The following is a 20,366-nucleotide window of genomic DNA, read 5'->3' as shown; positions in this document are numbered from 1 at the left end:
TATAAAATTTACTACCCAGTCTCAGGTACCTTTTATTGGGATTCCATGTGGGATTTGGTTTTGGAAACACTGGTTATGCTTCTTAAAAAATCAAAACCTACTAAAAATGTTTTTATTAATCATCTGTTTTTTCCATACTTGTTAATAAAATGAGAACATAAGAACAATATTTAATAAACAGCATGATTTTAAGTAAGCTATCATAGAAGTTTTATTATTTTACAGATATGCTTAACTTTCCATTTGAAAAGTGTTTTATCAATTTAAGAAAAAAATTAGTCTTGTTAAATATCACAAATGATCATTTTGACCTTAGGTTCCTCACAGAAAAACACAATCGGGTTGCTTTGATCTGGATTCTTCATTACTGCATCTGAAAAGCTTATCATCTAGAAGGTATTTATCTGAAAATTCATTCGTGTGTATGAAACAGAATTTCACAAAATTCTGGTCTTTCACAATAAATAATGTTGACTCTAAATATCAAAATTATTACAGGAATCTTATTTTCAGTATGATCCCATGCAAACACATAGTTCTTACGGGTGAGTGAAGAAGAAGTTAAGGCAGTGAGTAGCAATTGTCATCATAATAAAAAACCACATTGGTTTTAACATTTAAGTGGATTTGAATATTTCTGGTCATTAAACTCCTTTGCGGCCTTGTCCCCCAAAAAAACCAAGTAATTTTTTCCATGTTGGCAAATAATACTCTGATTATATTCTTTAGTCACACTATTTTGCCTTTGTATTCTCTTTTTTCTTTTTTTTTTCTGACAGCGTCTTGCTCTGTCACCCAGGCTGGAGTGCAGTGACAGTGGCTTCATCATAGTTTACTGCAACCTCAAACTCCTGGCCACAAGCAGTCCTCCTGCTTCGGCCTCCCAGAGTGCTAGGATTACAGGTGTGGGCCACCAAGCCCAGCCCTGTATCCTCATTTTTAACTAAAAATGAACATTGATATAGAAGTCTGAATTATTATGTAATTCCACTAGATGCCACTATGTGATATGTTATAAATTCCACTTTGAAACCTTCTAGGATGATATATGCATATATACACATATACTTTATCAAATATTATAACAAAGACTACAAAATCTGACCAGGAATTTTAAACTAGAAGGTTTATCTTAAAATTTGGTGACATTAATTGTATTATGTAGTTTGAATAAAATTGTTCCAATTCTCTTAATTTTCTGTAAAAATAAATAAGAAAATATTGTGGTTAATGTGTTCTTTTGCCGATCTGTTTTTTTAATAGTCCTCGACCATGTTTAAACATTGAAGATGATCCAGATATTCATGAAAAACCATTTTTGAGTTCTAGTGCTCCACCCATAACAAGTCTTAGTCTCCTAGGAAATTTTGAGGTAATGTATTTTGAAACTATTTTAAGAATTGAAGTTTCTTAACACAGGTCCAGGGTGTCATTTATGTCTTTAACTTCAGTTGTGAAAGGGAAATGAATTGATTGTCTTTTTTCAAAGCCTTGAAATTACCTTTTTATTTTATTTTATATTCATGAAAAAGAAATTTGGGAGAATTGTTGACAGTGACATCCTGGAATTTGGTAGCTAGTAGAGGAGAATGGGGACTTTGGTGAAATCAGGTTGGATCAGGGTATGTTACTTTAGCCTGGAGGATAGACTTGACCACATCTTCTTGGTAAAATTGGGACTGGGACTCAGGAAAAGTGATAGTGGGCTAATAGCCCTTTCATGATTAAAGCAGTTGATTAGGAAAATCAAACGGCTCTCTGCACTTTATTTGAAACATCTTTTTTTTTTTTTTTTTTTTTTTTTGAGACAGAGTCTCACTCTGTTGGCCGGGCTAGAGTGAGTGCCATGGCGTCAGCCTAGCTCACAGCAACCTCAGACTCCTAGGCTCAAGCAATCCTACTGCTTCAGCCTCCCAAGTAGCTGGGACTACAGGCATGCGCCACCATGCCCAGCTAATTTTTTTTTTCTATATATTTTTAGCTGTCCAATTAATTTCTTTCTATTTTTGGTAGAGACGGGGGTCTCGCTCTTGCTCAGGCTGGTCTCGAACTCCTGACCTTAAGCGATTCTCCCACCTCAGCCTCTCAGAGTGCTAGGATTGCAGGCGTGAGCCACCGCGCCCAGCCTTTTCTTATTTTTTTTAAAGATGAGGTCTCACTGTGTTGCTCAGGCTGGTCTCAAATGATCCTCCTGCCTCATCCTCCCAAAGTGCTGGGATTATAGGCGTGAGCCACCGTGCCCAGCCAAGATTATTTTTAAAAAAATAAAATGGTGGAAGATCTCTGATACATGTACTGCTTAATTTAATATCAATGTTTTTACTTGGGATCAAGTGGTGTTATGGGTTTAGTGGGACTTTAGGTAGAGTCTGGAAACACATTGACACAGGGTAACACCTGACTAGAAGGCTGCCCATCTGATTGCTGTGGCTAAGTAGTTACCTTTTTTTTGCTACCACTTAGAGTTTTCTAGTGCGAAACCTTGTTATCATCCATTCAACTCACCTGTCCTGTGTTTCTCTTCTTCTATCAGTTCAGTCCAACATAATACAAACGACCGTAGGAAAGGGGTTATTTTTCCCATAGGAGAGGGTTCCAGTGCTTTCTGTCACTACAAAATAGTGTATGTCATCTAGAGTTTTATTTTATTTCGTATCTGTTTATTTATTAATTTAGAGACATAGTCTTTCTCTGTCCCCAGGCTGGAGTGCAGTGGCACGATCATAGCTCATTGTAACCTCGAACTCCTGGGCTCAAGTGAGCCTCCTGCCTCTTAGCCTTCCAAGTAGTTAGAACTATAGGCGCATGCCACCACGCCCAGCTAGTCTTTTTTTAAAATTTTTTTATAGAGATGGAATTTCACTGTACTGCCCAGGGTGGTTTGAGGTCTTCTTTCACTCACCATCATTTTGAGACTATCGATCTATATATCAAGAGTTCATTCCTTATTATTGAATATCCCACAGTTTATTCATTCACCTGATTTCAGACATTTAGATGGTCTTCAGTTCAGAGCCATGACAAAGCTGCTATTAACATTTGTGTATGAGTTTTTCTGTGAACATAAGTTTTCATTTTGCTTGGGTAACTGCTTAGGAATGGAATGTCTGCTTGGTATGGTAGGTGTATGTTTAACTTTTTAAGCAACTACCAAACTACTTTCCAAAGTGATTATACCATTTTTAATTTCCACCAACAGTGTATGAGTTCTAGTTTCTCCACATCCTTGCCAATGTTTGCAATGATCAGTCTTTTTCATTTTAATTATTATGGTTTTGGTTTGTGTTTCCCTAGTGGCTATAGTCATTTGAGCCATTTTTTCTGTCCTTACTTGCTATATCAGCACATAGGTTTTCCAAATACTTTCTCCAAGTCTGAGATTGGCTTTACATTTTTGTACACTGTCTTCCACAAAGCAAAGGATTTTAATTTTGTTGGTATCGAATTTATTAATATTTTCTTTAATGGATCTTTTGATGTTACAGTTAAAAAATCTTTGCCTAGCCCAAGGCTTCTTTACATGGGCAGTATTGATATTTGAGCTAGATAATTATTTCTTATGGGGGGGTAGTCTGTGTGTTGTAGGATATTTGGCAGAATCTTTGGCCTCTACCTACCTGGTTACAATAACAACCCCCCTTGTTATAGCAACCTCTGGTTGAGAACCACTGGCCCAACCCAAGATCACAAAGATTTTCTTCTACATTTTTGTTTAAAAGTTTGTTTTAGCTCTTAGGTTTATTTCCATGATCTATTTTGAGTTAACATTTGCATATAATAGGCGTGCAGTCAAGGTTCATTTTTATGCATATAGATGTTGAGTCTTCTGGTCTTAAAATCATGTAAGTATGAGTCCTAATACTGTTCCTTCTCAAAATTGCTTTAACTAGTCTGGTCCCTTTGTCTTTTCATACAAATTTTAGAATTAGCTTGTCTGTTTCTACAAAACAGCCTCCTGAGATTTTGTTTGGATTGCATTGATACAGATCAATTTGGGAAAAATTGATATCTTAAGAATATAAAGTCTTTTGCGGGAGAAAATACTGCAAACTACCCATCTAACAAGGGATTAATGACTAGAATTATTATAACTAGAATATATAAGGAGCTCCAACATCTCAACAGGCAAAAATAAAATAATCCAATTAAAAATGGGCAAAGGATCTGGATAGACATTTCTGAAAGGAAGACATACAAATGGCCAATAGGTATATAAAGAAAATGCTCAATACCATTAGTCACCAGAGAAATGCAAAACTATAATGAGATATGATCTCACCCCAGTTAAAATGCCTTTTATCAAAAAGACAGGCAGTAACAAATGCTGGCGAGGATGTGGAGAAGGGGTAACCCTCACACACTGTTGGTGGGAATGTAAATTAGTGCAACCACTATGGAAAACAGTATGGAGGTTCCTCAAAACCCTAAAATTAGAACTACCATATGATATAGCAATCCCACTGCTGGGTATATATCCACAGGATGGGAATTCAGTATATCGAAAAGGTATCTGCACTCTCATGTTTATTGCAGCCCTATTCTCAATAGCCAAGATATGGAATCAACTTAAGTGTCCTCCATTGGGTGAACTGATAAGAAATTGTGGTACATATACACAATGAAATATAGCCACAAAAAGAATGAAATCCTGCCATTTGAAACAGCATGGATGGAACTGGAGAACATTATGTTAAGTGAAATAAACCAAGCACAGAAAGACAAATCTCATGTGTTCTTACTCATATGTGGGAGCTAGATATTAAAAACCATTGATCTCATGGAGACAGAAAGTAGAATGACAGTTACCAGAGGCTGGAAAGGGTAGCAGGGAATGGGGGATAAAGTGGGGATGGTTAATGGGTGCAAAAATATAGTTAGTTAGATAAAATGAATAGTATTTGATAGCACAACAAAGTGACTATAATTAACAATAAGTTGGGGTATACTTTTAAATAACTGAAAGAATGGACTTGGAACGTTCCTAACACAGAGAAATGTTAAGTGCGTGAGGTGATGGATACCCCAATTACTCTGATTTGATTAATTCATGTTGTATGCCTGTATCAAAACATCAGATGTATCCTATAAAGATATATAACTACTATATACCATCCATAATAATTAAAAATAAAAATTTAAAAACAATATCAGTATTATAGTTTTTAGCATACAGGTCTTGGGCATCTTTTTGCTGATGTATACCTAAGTATTGCATGTTTTCTGGTGATATTATAAATCATACTTAAAAATTAATTCCCAGTTCATTGCTAGTATATTAAAATATGAGTGGATATCTGTACGTATGTGTGTGTGTATATGTACTTTAAAAATCGCCTGTGACTATGCTCAACTCGTTTATTTAATAGATTTTTAAAAAAGATTTTTGGGGATTTTCTACATAGACAGTCATGTCCTTTACAAATAGAGACAGTTAGTTTTATTTCTTACTTAGTAATCCATATACCTTTTTGTTCCTTTTCTTGTCATGTTGCCCTGAGTAGGGCATAGCATATATGCTAGTATATTAAATTCACAAAAATCTGAATTATCTCAGATAAAGTCAACAACTAATATTGGCCATTTGACTTATCCATAAACATTTTTGTATGTGCTCTTCCTATGAAAATTTTATCTGTCTTTGGAATAGGTTTCTTATTTAGGAAACATTTGTTGAATATCTACTATGTAGTGTGCTGTATGCTAGAAATACAAAGCTAAATGATACTAGAGAAGTTTCTAGTCTACTGGAGAAAGAAGGACATGCAAATAATTTGTAAACGCAAGTCATGAGCACTGTAACAGAAATTTCTTAATATTTGTGTATCTACTATCTCTGCTGGAAGGATTGAGGAAAACTTTGAGAAACTGTTACTTGAGCTTGGTCACAAAAGATGAGTAGAAATTTGCCAAGTAAATTTATGTGGGAAGTGGCAAGAGATTCTAGACACAGGAAGTACATGTGCAAAAGCAGTAAAAGAGCATGGCGGTGTTGGAAAGCATCATCTGGAGCTGGAGCACAGGACTATGCACAAGTGGGGAGAGATGAAGCAAGAGAGGTAGGGGGTGGGGCTTATATGCTACACTGTGAAATTACGACTTTATCCTACAGACAGCAGGAAACACAAAGTTTTTAAATGGTAGGTGATATAAGAATTATTTTAATAAAAGAAGAACAACTCTGACAGTAGTGGAGAAGATACACTAGAGATGGGAAGACAAACTAGAAGATGTGGCATTTGTTCAGAGGAGAGTTTGTGAGGATCACCCAGGTCGCCAGCACAGTGGTGGTGGAGATAGGATGGGGAGAGAGATGAAAAAGCCATGAGACTTAGAGGTGGAGTCAACAAGTTATGGATTGGATTAATTGCAGGGCAGGAGGGAGATGAAGAAGGTTGGTTGTGATGCAAGCCTGTTGTTTTTATCTTTTTGACAAGGAGACTAGAATTGCTGGATATGTCACTATTTCCAATTTAGACCACACAGACTATTAGAATCATGAACATTTGTAGCATTTCTCTTCAACAAATTACTTAATCAAAAGAATGCTACTCACATTTCATGAAATATGCATGTATGTGTTGATATATGTATATCAGAGAAAGCTTGGAAAAGTTTGAAATGTGCTGGGATTGGCCTGGCGTGGTGGTTCATGCCTGTGATCCTAGCACTATGGCCAAGGTGGGAGGATCACTTGAAGCCAAGAGTTCGAGACCAGCCTGAGCAAGAGCGAGGCCCCATCTCTACAAAAAGTAGAAAAATTAGCTGGGTGTGGTTGCATGTGCCTGTAGTCCCAGCTGGAGTTTGAGGTTGTAGTAAGCTATGATGACACCACTGCACTCTAGCTCAGGTGACAGAATGTGACTCTGTCTCAAAAAAAAAATTCTGGGATTATTTTAAGTTAAACTAAACAGTAAAACACATGTCACATATAACATTTTTTAAAGAGGCAATTATTTCTTAAAGTTGTAAGTGCTTGGCTTCATCTTTTGATAGAACTTCTGTATATGACCTATTAAGTTTTCAGGTGCTTCTCTATGCCTAGCACCATGAATAGGCACTTTTTGAGGGATAAATACCCACTCCAGTAGAGCATATTTTTTGTTTAAAGATATGAAAATAACAAACAGGTCTTTCTGAAGTGATGGGCCTTGGCAAAATAAAAAAGAAAGAAAGAAAGAAAGAAAAATTAGGTCTAACTCACGGTGAAGTTCTAGGGGAGTTCAGTGTGGGATAGACTAGTAAGAGAAAGATCAGTGGGAGATGGGGTTGATTTCAAGTCAGAGGAACAGCAGAAATTAGGATGTGGCAATGGTAACAACCACTTTTCTAGTGGCCGAACGAACGCATAGTATTAATAATATATTTCTTTAAATAGAAATACCAGGATTAATTTTTCTAATTGATTTTTTAAAAATTATTTTGTCTTCCAGGAATCTGTCTTGAACTATCGTTTAGACCCCCTCGGCGTTGTCGATGGTTTTACTGCCGAGGTAGGGGCAAGTGGTGTTTTTTGCCCCACACATTTGACTCTTCCAGTTGAAGTGTCATTCTACAGTGTTTCAGATGATAATGCTCCCTCTCCTTATATGGTAAGTATTTTTTAAATCGTCTTTTTCTGCCAAATCAACCAAGTTAATGACATATGTCTTTAAGTGCTTTGGTGTAATGCTTGAAAGTGTAAATCATTTCCTAAGAGAAAACTGAAGGCTGCATACAAACTAACACACCAAAATATTATCTCATAATTTCTTTCTGAGCTAGCTCAAGCAACAGATAACCTCTTTTGCATTTAAGGGTGGTGCTGAAAATTTACTTGTTTCTATTTGATTTGAAAAAAATGATAAAAATTAATTAGTAACACTATAATTTCATCTTGTTATGTTCACACAAATTCTCAAGTTCTTACTGTGCACTCCAGTCCACAAGCATTGCCTTCCCAGGTGATTCTTACCTCAGTAGAGTTTAGGTTAAGGATTTGGTGACCTAAGGCTTTTGTTTGAGGCCCTTTCTCTCCCCTTTCTCCTGTTAGGTTTGTTTGGGCCCATTCTTTTCTAATCCTTGGGTTCTTTAGAATACTAGCTATTTCAGACTTTGAGCTAATATCTTAATAGAGAGTAAGATAGCTAAGTTGCATTAGAGCACAGTCTTGACCTTTAAGGTAAATCCTGTGATTTCACCTTTCCCATTTTTTTATTCCAATGAATTACAGATAAAAAGTAAGCCTTTAACTGCAAAAATGATACTGAGTCCTGGTGTCTGATTAGTATCAGCCCTTTTCCAAAAGACAGAGAGAAGTGGCTAGCAATGCACATGTGTAAAAAAGTTTACAGTGATGGTTTCAAATATGAATTCAAATCTGGGTTTTCACGTTAGATCTTACTTTTGAGAAATACAAGTTACTATAGGCAGTGACCTGTACAGCCCGATCTTGCTATTTGAAATTACCACCTGGCCCAACTGCTTCCTCTCCTAACACCCTTCTCCCCCACCTTCTAGGTTTTCGAGGACATTAGTAACAACGTCTTTTGTTATTAATAAAAGCTGTGAAAATGGGCATCTACATAATTGAGAAATAATAGAGAAGGAAGGAAGCTATACTTTTTAAGGACCTAAATATGGCCTACTTATTATTGGCCCTGTTTGCTCAAGGAAGGTTTTTTAGGTTTACTCCATTCTAAGGGTAAAGCTTTTAGTTAAGAACCTGATCAGTGTTTTACACTTTGATAGAAAAAGCATAGTGGTGTCTGCTCATTTATTCAAGATTTTCTTTTCCCAACAATATTTATACTTGTGGGTCATAATCATGAAAGATGTACAACATTGGTTATTATCAAAAGCAGAGGCCATTCCTTCACAAACCTGCCTAGTTATTTCATATGCTGCCTGTTATTTAACATAAAAAGATGGACCCATTTTTCCAGAATCATTTTGAAAATATAATTGCTAATTTGGACAATTAATAAAATGAAAAGTAGAACTGAGATAAGTTTAGTACCAGCATAAATGTATAGTATGCTAGGATGCTAACAATATTAGAATATAGCTGTAAAGATGCCCATGTTGCTTTACCAGGACATCAAGAATGCCATCAGTTTCACACGTTCTATTGACACATAGAAATAGAGAATGGAAAGATAAAGTCTAAAATACCGTGATCTTTCATTAGTGAACAGAGTCCCTGTTGGGCCGTTAGGATGGCTTAGAAACAAGATAAAAGGATAATACTGGCTGAAAATCAGGTCAAATAAATAACCTTCAAGTAAGATTCATGAACAAGGGGTCATTTGAACTATGCGTTAAAAATGCAAAACAGCATCAATCTTTGACCTTGGTTGACATCTTAAAAAAGCAGGATTAGGAGATAAAACATTTTGTCACTCTAGAAAGTACCGGAGTATGCACGGGTTATCATAAATTTTGAATAGATATTGGAAAGGGTATAAATCAGATTGCTGGGTTGTTAATCTATCCTTTTAAGAATCCTTTCCTTTCTCTGACAGTATTCTTCAATCAACTATCCCTTATATTTTTTTTTCCATTTTACTTATTAGGAATGGGTTCTCTTTGCAAGTGACCCCTTCCAAATCTGAGACCGTAAATTTTTCCTACTATAAATTAATAAAATTAATTTTGTTCTTCAGGGAATATTATTATTTATGTTTTGGTAGTTTAGTTCGTTTTGAAAGGACTGATCATGTTTTAATAAGATAATACATATCAAAGACCAGTAGATCTGAGACATAGAACTTCTAGTTGTTAATTCTCATAGTAACCTTATTATTCTAATAATAACTTTAGGACCTCCCATCACACATACAAATGACTCACAAAGGTAAACTTTACCACAGAAAATTCTTTGTGGTGTAGAGGTAGTACGGGACTTTTCATGAAATAATTCCTTAAGGATTAACTCAAGCTGTAAAATATCTCTCCAATTGGGAATCAGTGGTAAAAATGTTTTCCAAGTGTTTTTGACAGCTCTTAGCTGTTTAGAAACTACCGCATGGTGAAAACGGCAGAAATATCTAAAGCAGTTGTGCCAGAGGCAAATTTATGGTATGACTTGCATTATTATCATATTAACAAGGCCATGTATGATTTCCATCCATTTGTAATTAACCAGATCAAAATATACTTCTTTCTTTTCCACTTGTTTTTGTATATTCTCTAGTCCATAATAATTTGAGGAGTTTCTCTGTAAGCTTTTGACCAGGCTTAGTTTATCTTAACCTTACTATTTTTACTTTAAAATGCCAGAAGAAGATGTATTTTCCTTTTTATGTTAAATATAGTAGCTTTTTCTAGGTATAAATATTAATATGCTGATCTAGTAACATAATGAATATTACTAAATTTAATAATAATAAAATTCCAAATAATTTTCTAGTCCCTTTCTAAAATTCTTATCTTGCCAATGCTACTGGTCTTACATTGCTTAGAAATTATTGTTTTAAAATATTGCCTTGAAGATTTTTCAAAAATCTATATTTTTCCTTTATAAATTGATTTAGCTACTATTATATTCTTAAAAGCTATTAGAATTGTATGTATTAAAGTAGATAAGTATAGACTTGGTAGTAGTTTTTGCCTTGCCAGTTTTACTGTATGTATGGGAGGAGGTGTGAATGACTGGCAAGGAAGAACAGTAATGTATTACCTGTAGTTGTATGATTATAAAGGCAGCTGTTATTTCAGTATATTATACTTTTTCTTTCTGGAACTGGGGAGAAGAGGGGTTTAATATACCGTACCATTTTTCATGTAGAATAAATATCCACACTCTGCTCATATAAAGAAACTAATGGTATGTCTAGTACCTAATTAGTTAGACATGTAGAGCAGATCGTGAGAAATAAATTGTTAAAGCTTCACTACTGTTTTGGTTGGGGACACGGTTTGTTAATATGGTATTTTCATGCTTTAAATGACCCATGTGATGAATCAGATTTGTCAAGAACCACATGTCTTCTCAGTGCCCATTTCCATGAACATTTCCCTATTTTAATGTGTTAATTTAATAATCTAATGTGAAGTGTTGTTCACTTGGAGCTGAGGGATTCATATATGTTAGAGTCTGGCCCTTCCTTTTAGCTTTGTGCACTTCTTTTTACGTCCCAGCTTACAAATCCAACAGAGATGTCATGCTATAGGACAGTCCTGTTTTTAATTTACTCTTAAATAAGTTTGGCATGTACAATGTAGAATCATGAAATGTAGAACATACAATTATTCTACTTGATGAACTTAACTACTCAAAAGTATTAGCCCAGTTAAAACGAATAACTCAGCGTTCACTTTTTAAAGCTGAGAATTAAGCTTTAAATCACCACCTGTAGTCATTTGGTTATCCTATTTATTAAGAAGCTTACACACTTTAGTTGAACTTACCTTGTTTTAATTGTACTTTCCCCCCATTGTTTGGACCTCTGCAGTGATTACAGAATCGTCAGAAAAATTACTTCATATTAATATATTAGAGCAGTGCTTCTCAAACTTTAATGTACATATAATATCACCTGGGGAATCTTGTTAAAAATGTAGATTTCATTTGATAGGTCTGGGGAGAGGCCAGACACGCCGTATTTCTAACGTAAGTTCACAAGTGATGCTCATGATGCTGACCTGAGGACCATTCTTTGAGTAGCAGACAAAACTGGAGGACTCCTAATAGCCCCTTTTAGACTTCTCTAATGAAATGACCCTAATTTAGCTTTAACATTAACTCAAAGCTTAGCTCTTAGATATTCAGTCCATTGTGTTCTGATATAGAATCTGTTTGGATTCTTGGGTTCCTTAACAAGTAGGTGACAAAAAGGGAGGGGGGTATTACCTTCATAAGATTTGGATTAAGCCACAACATGATATAAAGTTATTTCTCAAACAAAATTCTAGGAAAGTGGGGTTTTATAGCTTTCCTATGGAACATACCACAGTCCTGAAGTTACTGATCGAAACTTCATTTTCTACTTTTTGTTTTAAACATCTCTTTTCCCATAAAGTAATTACCAGGCAGAAACTACAGGCTCCCAAATTCCCTTTCTATTTTTTCTATCTCTATTCAGAAATCCAGATATGTAACTTAACTCCCTACTGAAGAATTGACTTTATTTTTGGCTAAGACTTAGGCTCTTTCACACTCGTGACTTTTTACATGCCCAAAGACCAATAAATTTTGTTTCTTCGTTTCCCCTCTTCCCCCAAGATACATGGGAATAATCCTATCACCTCCGTTTATTTCCTTTTTGATTAGTAACCTCTTTTATATCTTATATCTTAATAGAAATTTCAAGCACTGTGGCCATTGATGTTATATTATTTATTGCAACATCCCTAGGAAGAACAGTAAATTGTTTCCTTGGGGGTGGAAACACACAATGTATTTCTATTAAATTAAATTTGAATGTTTTTCCATAGAAATCGAATTCTGAAATTTTAATAATTACATGAGTTATTTTAGTCTTTTATATACATATGAATCAGTTGTACTCAATTTGTCTTCTTTTATTTCAAGGGTGTGATTACTTTAGAGTCCCTTGGTAAAAGGGGTTATCGAGTACCTCCTTCAGGAACAATACAAGTGGTATGTGTTTTATAGCCTACAATTGCAATAATCATTCTCTCACATACATATAGAACTTAGCCCTTTCTCCTGCTACTGCTGCTGCAACAACTTTGGTAAGTAACAGTGGGGCTGCAGCTTTGTTTGGAGTTTCCCTGGTCTGCCCCAGGAATGACCATTTGGGGACCTCCATAAAAGGAAAGCATTAATAAGCTAATCAAGGTGAATATTTTAGAAAAATAGTATATGACAGTTTGCATAACTTAAATAGAGTTATTTTCAATATAGCTAGAACCTAACATTACCAATGCCTTTTATTTAATATCATCCAGATTGAGATTGACCGATTTCAAAGGATATCCCAAATGCTAGTATTGCTTTGGCAGGGAAACTTGGGACCCAAAATTGTATTATCCCTACTGTAATAATTTCTAAAATTGATCTAATGAGATGATTACATAAAGCAGATATGTAGTCTGACAGACATCAGGGCAGAGATGGCATCATTCCTTTTGGTCTAGGCATTGTTTATTTTGGCTCAGGAGAACCCTTCTAACCCAAAGCAGTCCTTTGTCATCCCTGGCCTAGGGTTCTCAGAAGAATAATTTGATGTCAAGGTCAGTTTGTAATTGAGTTCATCTCCAAGTCTGACCCAGGCTAATCCTGCAAGCCCTCAAGTCTGTTACAGAGTTTGCAGCCTGAAAAAGAGTCTAGTTGAGGCTCATTTCTCACATGCAGGATCTGGTCTAATCTAAGAAGCATTTTTATGACCTTTGGGCCTTAATGTCTTCAGTGCATTGTCAGATCACTTTTACTCATCATCATTGTTCCAATACTGCAAAGAGTCTGTACATTTGTTTATTTCATATCACACAGGAGTGAAACATAGTACTATGCAATGTGTGCATATATATTGTAATATAGATACAAATTTTACTAAGGAAGAATCATTGCATATTAAAGTACGATTTTCATGGCAAATAGATTTCATGAACTAAAGCAGTGATAATGTTCTGTTCTCTTGCCCCTGGCTATGTAGCTCATGAGAGAGTGTGGGTCACTGGAAAGCTAGCTGTCAGTTGTCATAATAATGAGGCATAAACGCAGAGGCAGCAACCTCACCTCTTGTTTGGAGACTGCCAACTCTAGTGGTTAATTTTAAATATGAAATTTGGGTATGTCTTTCATTCCTTATATAGTTTAACTATGTATAAACATGGTTTGAAATCCTGGCTTGTTAGTTGTTGTGGTTGTTGAATGTATTTGCCTTGATCTTAAGACTCACTAGATTTCAAAAATCGGATCATAATATTGATATATTTCTCATTTTGATTCAGTGAGTGATGTCCAGTGCCACGGATGAGCTTCTGAAAGCATGGGCACCAAGTTACCTATTGATGTGTTGGTAATTTGGTTAAAGTCAGATCAGCAGCTTGGGGTTTTGTTTAATAGTTAGTACTTTTCAAAATAATGCTTCTTCAATTATTCATAGCCAAGTACCAATTGAATTCAATTCAGTCTTCAATAAGGATACATATTTTGGGCTATAATGATGTTGATAATTTTTTTTTAAAAAGCCTAGTGTTGCTGCAAATTTGGAAATGATTCCAAATGTGAGAAAATGAAGTATTATTTAACCTACTTTGAATCTAATAATAATGAGCTTTATTTTCTAAATTTGGAAGAATTTTCAAATAGGAAAAAGTGTCTTCTTTGAGGACCTATTTTTAATTTTACAATAACCATATGTACCTAAAGCACCGAAATGTGAGAAAAAATAATACTGTATTTTGAGAATTTTGTAGTTGATACTCTAAGTGAAACTAATGTTTAAAATAATTGACCTGGAATATTTTAACCCAGTAAGGGTGTATGTTGCTAAAGCTAGTGGAGCTATTTCTTAAAATCTGACAAGGAATAAAAGGTACATATTGTCTGTTACTAATATGAAATTTGTGACTAAAGATTTCGATCCGTTACAGGATTTTATATTATTGTGAAATAAGAAATTAAATTGAACCTTTTAAAAAATACCGAATATTGTTTTGTAAACTTCTGAAATTTTATAAACTTTAGTCCCTGAAACTGAATTATATCCAGTAAGATTACCTTATTATTATTAAAAAGCCTTTTTAATTATTGACATAGTCATTCTGAGTCACATCAACAAATCACGATTTTTAAAGAATAATTTCTATATTATTTCTTCAGACCTTATTTAATCCTAATAAGACCGTGGTGAAGATGTTTGTTGTGATATATGATTTACGAGATATGCCAGCCAATCATCAGACATTCCTACGACAAAGAACTTTTTCTGTACCTGTTAAACGAGAAATGAAGAGAAGTGTTAATAAAGAGAACATACGACATACAGAAGAACGGTTATTACGCTACCTCATACATCTGAGGTACTCTTTCAAATCAATATGAAAAAATGTTACTTTAGAACAACTTTAAAATTTTTAGTTCATTTTTTTTAAAAACTGTGACTCTAATGAAGTAAATGCCCCTTGGACTTTGCTTAGCTTGGGAACTCTTGATGATGTGCCACGATGCAGAAAGCACGTGGCATACCTTCCTGCAGCATTATTACTGGTTGAACTGGGGGACTTTTCATTTATAACTGCTTAATGTAAAATACTTTATGTCAAGATAAGTGCTAATGTATGTAGGGCAGCATTTTCTAAACCAATGCTGTTCAATAAAAATGTAATATGAGCCATATATATAGTTCTATGTTTTTCAGTACCCACACTAAAAAAAAGTAATAATAAGCAGGTAAGATTAATATCTTCTATTTAACCCAGCCTTTTCAAATGTTATCGTTTGAATATATAATCAATATAAAAATTATTAATGAGGTTTTTTTTTGTTTTTTTTTTACTAAATCTTCGAAATCAAGTATGTATTTTACACCTAGAGCACAAATTGATTTGAACTAGCCACATTTTAAGCACTCAATAGCCACATGTGGCTAGTGGCTACTGTATTGGTAAGGGAAGTTCATAAACTTTGTTTACTTTTTCAACCAATATTTATGTGCCAGGCATGCTTCAATACACTAGGGAAACAACAGTGACAAAATCTTTTCTCTCAGAGCTTATATTCTAGTGCTTCCATCAGAAATACCTTTTCCTCTAACGTTTACTACCCAGCTCATGGTTCTGGGTTGTGAGAACTCATTTGATTGCCTTTGAGGTCCAAGTTGACAGCATCCTAGGGTAAGATTTTCAGCCCTGCAATCCTAGTTTAGCTCTCCGAATCAATGAGCAAATTGATTGGTTAAGAGAGGGCTCAGTAGCCTTTTGCCTGTAACTCTCTTTCTAATAGTTTTCTGGTCCCTTCTATAGAAAGTCCTCAATCCCATCAGTGACATTCATCTTTGACTAACCCTTACAGTAAGGTGTGCTCTTCATCGGGAGTCCTCTTTCATCCAGGATTGGGCAGAGGACCTCATTAACCTGTTACTGATGGGGACCACCAGCTGTCTTTCAGTATGTCTGCCTTGCAGTGGTTATCTGGTGTGAATAAGGAGTGAGCTGTGTACTCAAGTCCCATGCATGAAAAAGTCTATTAAGATAATTGTTCCCCTTAAAGCATTGTCTAATTGGTTCTCTCATCTTGGTCTTCTGACTGTTGTTCTGCATCCAAAAGATATGTTCAATCAGCACAATGTGTTAAAACTCAACCTGACACTGTCTGACATGAGCCTTTATGGGAAATGTTAACACAGATTGAAAAATATACTAAAAACAGACTTGGAAAACTTTTACAAAGAGCAATGGCATGAAACAGCAGATTATAAGAATACCTCCCAGCCCAACCTAGAAAAATATTCAACTGTCTCTGGTTAAACTTCCATTTGACATCATTCCTCTTGATGTTTAACAACCATAGCCATATGTAATCAGCATTAGCCAGAGTAAAAATCAACTACCTCAGTTTTTGTAATCCCTGCATAATGACTAGATAGTTTAAATGCCATAAAGAAATCTATTTGGGAAAAATAATATACTTCCCAAAGCATGTCCTCCTTCAAATTTGAAAGGTGAAAAACTTGAGAGAAAAGGGAAGAGTGAGTCAGTCAGAGGTCTGCTCTAACATACAGCACTGACAGCCAGATCCTTCAGCTAGTTTAGGAATAATATCCACAAACCCAGAGAGTATTTATGCTATACTGGGGGAAAAACAAAGACAAGTTAGCAATCCAGGGTGTTTGTATGTCTGCCAGGTAAATTTATGAGATTAAAGACTCTAGCCCCCTGTACTGTGCTGCAGATATTAGCAGGAGATAGAAACGGTTTCATATATAGTTTTGATAGCCATTTTCATTTCACTGATAACCTTTCTCTTTTGATGATTGCTGGGTTTTATTTAGCCAGCCACTGCAAATAATAGCAGTTTTTTCTTACCCTGTGATGTCCTCAAAATTTCATTTCCTGTGTTGATTTGTCATGGGTGGAATCCATTTTAATCTAACCAAAATCATGGGAGGCTAAGCTGTGTGAAATAGGTCAGTCTGTGTAGCTAGAACTTGACCCTGTAGTTGAGGAAAAGAACATGTGCTGTGGGGTCAGGGAGGAAAAGTAAGATTGTATTTGAAACTCAGATTTACTGGAATAAGCATCTCAGCCATTGTAAGAAGGAAAAGGAGTATGGAGAATAGTAAGGGAGAGGCAGTTAAAGAAAAGCGCATACTTTGGCAATTTAAGACCTTAAATATCATGTTAAAGAGTTAGTGTTAACCTAATATCATAGCAAGATTAATTCTTCTTGCTTTCAAATTTTAAGTACTCACGTTTGGTTGATTTAAAGACTTATTCTCTGAAATGATCCATCTTTTTGTTTATTTGTTTAGGTTCCAGAGTTCTAAATCTGGAAAGATCTACCTCCATAGAGATGTACGGCTCCTGTTCTCTAGAAAGTCAATGGAGGTCGATAGCGGTGCTGCATATGAACTCAAATCTTACACTGAATCGCCAACAAACCCTCAGTTTTCACCAAGATGTTGATAAGGAGTGACAGTTTAAAGTATTTGCTCAATACTCAAGTTTGCAAATAAAAATCAGCATAGAATAGAGTGTACCAAATTAACAATCAGGAGAGTGGACCTGCTCTTGTTATCCTGGACCAGTTTTTATTAAAGGATTCCTGAAATGAGATCTACATATTCCAAGTAGACTGGAAACACTCATGTCCTAATTCTTTTTGTACTGTTGAAACCACTTCGTTGGACATGTTGCAATAGCAAACCCCCCAGTTAGATTAGTGTTTACACGTTTTATTTCTCAGTTATTTAATATTTAATGTTTTCCTTAATACTCAAGTGATGTTTGTCTGTAGTGTTCTAATGTAGCACAAATCCTATGTAAAATCATACTATGTATTTTTGACATTAACGTTGAAATCTGAAATATATGCACAAGTCTTTAATTTTGTGTGATGTGTTTTAAGTGCTATTCATTTAAGTTATTGAAAATGAGAATGAAATGTTGAGCTTCTTTAAAATTAACGCACTATGCAAGCATGTGTATTTTTTACATATTTCGAGTTTAGTTTTTACAACACCCCATCCAGGTTGCTATCTCACATAGCAGTCCTTTAACATGCTGTATTAGCAGTGCAAGGTGGACTAAGCTGCTTCACATTCCACTTGCAAGTTCAGATCATCATGCCCGTTCATATTCCTTCTGGGATTCCTTATCCCAAAAACAGTTCTATTTTTCCTTAATCCCTGCTATAGAAGCTTTACATTAAATTGCTGTCCTATGCTAGTTAACTTTCTCAAATTGTTAAAAGAATATGTACTTTGAAAACAAATTAGTTATTTATATTGTAAATATATGCAAAAAAACTAAGAAATGTGTATTTGGCTTTTATTTTTAGATGAGACATTTATGTGATTGGGTGATTAACCATTAGGTGGTTTCATTTTAGCTCTACAGCTGCCAAGGGAGGGGGAAGATGTCTTGACCCTTGTCCCAATTTGTCACTTCCTTGTTCAGGGTCACAGTGGAAGCCATTTGGCAACTGGAAAACACCACCAAACAAGGAAACTTGAGTGAGTGCATCAAAAATCTTCTTTCTAAAACCCTTGGAAAGAACAGAATGATTTTGGTTGTTTGTGTTGAGACAATGGGCAATAGCAAATTAGAGAACAAGGCAAAAATACTGGGACTGCTGGTAGAAACCTATGACTGCAGGTTATAAAATATGTACCATGGTTGTAGGCCAGACCCAGGTGACCTAGGAGTCTAGATCCAGGGAAACAGTCTGGAATTGGGAGAGGGGAAAGTCTTTACTTTGGGTAAGCTATTGAATAGACTACTTAAGAGAATCTGGCCAGGTGATAAGTATGTGGTTGTAGGCTGTGGAGTGGCAAGCAGAAGCCTCCTCTAAGTTTCCTTTAAAATACCAGTTAAAGAAAAAAAGCCTGTTTATATTCCATAAAAACTAAAAAAAAAATTTTTTTCAGTACAAATTTATGAAGATTTTTTGTTAATCTTCAGACTATATGGAAAACATGGGACAAGGACCCAAAGGCTTGGTTGAAATAAGTATTGCAATATATATATCTAGACTTACACATTTGGCAAAAGTCAATTTTGAAAATTTTATATAAAACTTGGAAAATATCAAATTTCTTAATTAAAAAAATAATGCCTCTTTGACCTATCCAGTAAAGTTTACCCCAAGATTAGTCAAGTATATTATGTGCATGTATCTTTTTGCTTGGATACCACACTATAATCTTTTCAGAATTCTTTTTAAGTACTTTTGGAGCATTTTTTTAAGAAAATTTAAAGGAGTTGATTGAAGCATCTGTGTGCATCTTATGCTATTCCTGGCAAGTTCATGCAAAGGAAGCATGTGCTGACATTTTGTCTCTCTACTTCACAGAGCGTTTTTTGCCCATGTTTTTTCCTCTGTGATGTATAGTCACCCTTGCATCTGTCTGCTTTCACTTGCCCTGGCATTATCTTTATCACACTGGTTCTTTTTCCATCCTCCTTCAATTATAGGCCAAGACTTTACCATATCTCCTATATCTGTATTCAAAGATTATGTCACTAGATTACATAACAGTTGAGTGTTGGCATGCAGAAAATATGCCAGCAGACCACCAACATTGTTATGTATGGTAGGTAAAGAGATCTCACTGCAGGCTCACTTGGCAGTTTTGTAGATTAATAAAATGAGTCATAACTGATAATTCCCTTTTAAAAGGAACTACTACAGGTCAAAAGCTACAGAAAGTCTTTGGAGATTTTCTTATCAGATCAGAATGCTAAAATCTGTCATGAGAATGAAAAAATATTAATAAGTGGTGAAGACTAGCTGGAAGGTGCCCAACAGAAGGTTCTCGCCTCCTTCCATTTTCCCCCACCAGATCTCTGTTATTCCCAGAGGGTTAAAGAAGGGGAAAATTTTTCCTTCAAAGATTTCGTCTTTGGAATCTTGACTCTTCCCTAATTACTTTTGTGAATGAAGCAGTGATTCTTTTTTAACTTAATTTTTAAAAATTATATAATGTTTATTTTTTTAAAATTGTTCACCCTGTGTAAGTATATAAAGTAAATGTAAAAGTCCCCTCCCTCAAGTCTGCCATTGCAGCTATCACTTTACAGGGTGGTCACTGTTAAAAATTTGGTATATGATTTGTTGGACGTGGGAATACAGGATCGGTCTAGATGGAGGTAGGCTTTTTATGATGGTACGAATTCATTCTCAATCCCTAGACTACACCTATGTGGCATTGGATTCAGCCCATTCTACTCCATCATGGATTATCTGTGAGAGAGAT

The 20,366-nt window shown here is 35.3% G+C and overlaps 1 protein-coding gene across 2 annotated transcripts in view; it reads left to right on the top strand.

Annotated features, from left to right (window-relative positions):
- The window catches only part of FAM214A (family with sequence similarity 214, member A), a 119,482-nt gene extending 101,066 nt beyond the window's left edge, over nt 1-18,416 (top strand). For both annotated transcript variants that reach the window (XM_012658055.1, XM_012658056.1), the window contains exons 8-13: nt 317-396; nt 1,264-1,372; nt 7,431-7,589; nt 12,512-12,580; nt 14,771-14,970; nt 17,421-18,416. In XM_012658055.1, coding sequence (XP_012513509.1) covers nt 317-396; nt 1,264-1,372; nt 7,431-7,589; nt 12,512-12,580; nt 14,771-14,970; nt 17,421-17,574 — 771 coding nt within the window. In that variant the 3' untranslated portion in view covers nt 17,575-18,416. The remainder of the gene's footprint in view (nt 1-316; nt 397-1,263; nt 1,373-7,430; nt 7,590-12,511; nt 12,581-14,770; nt 14,971-17,420) is intronic.
- Nucleotides 18,417-20,366: the final 1,950 nt, after the last annotated feature.

The sequence above is a fragment of the Propithecus coquereli genome, unplaced genomic scaffold (assembly GCF_000956105.1).
Source record: "Propithecus coquereli isolate 6110/MARCELLA unplaced genomic scaffold, Pcoq_1.0 Scaffold57, whole genome shotgun sequence".
Taxonomy (NCBI): domain Eukaryota; kingdom Metazoa; phylum Chordata; class Mammalia; order Primates; family Indriidae; genus Propithecus; species Propithecus coquereli.
This window is presented reverse-complemented; position numbering and strand designations above follow the sequence as displayed.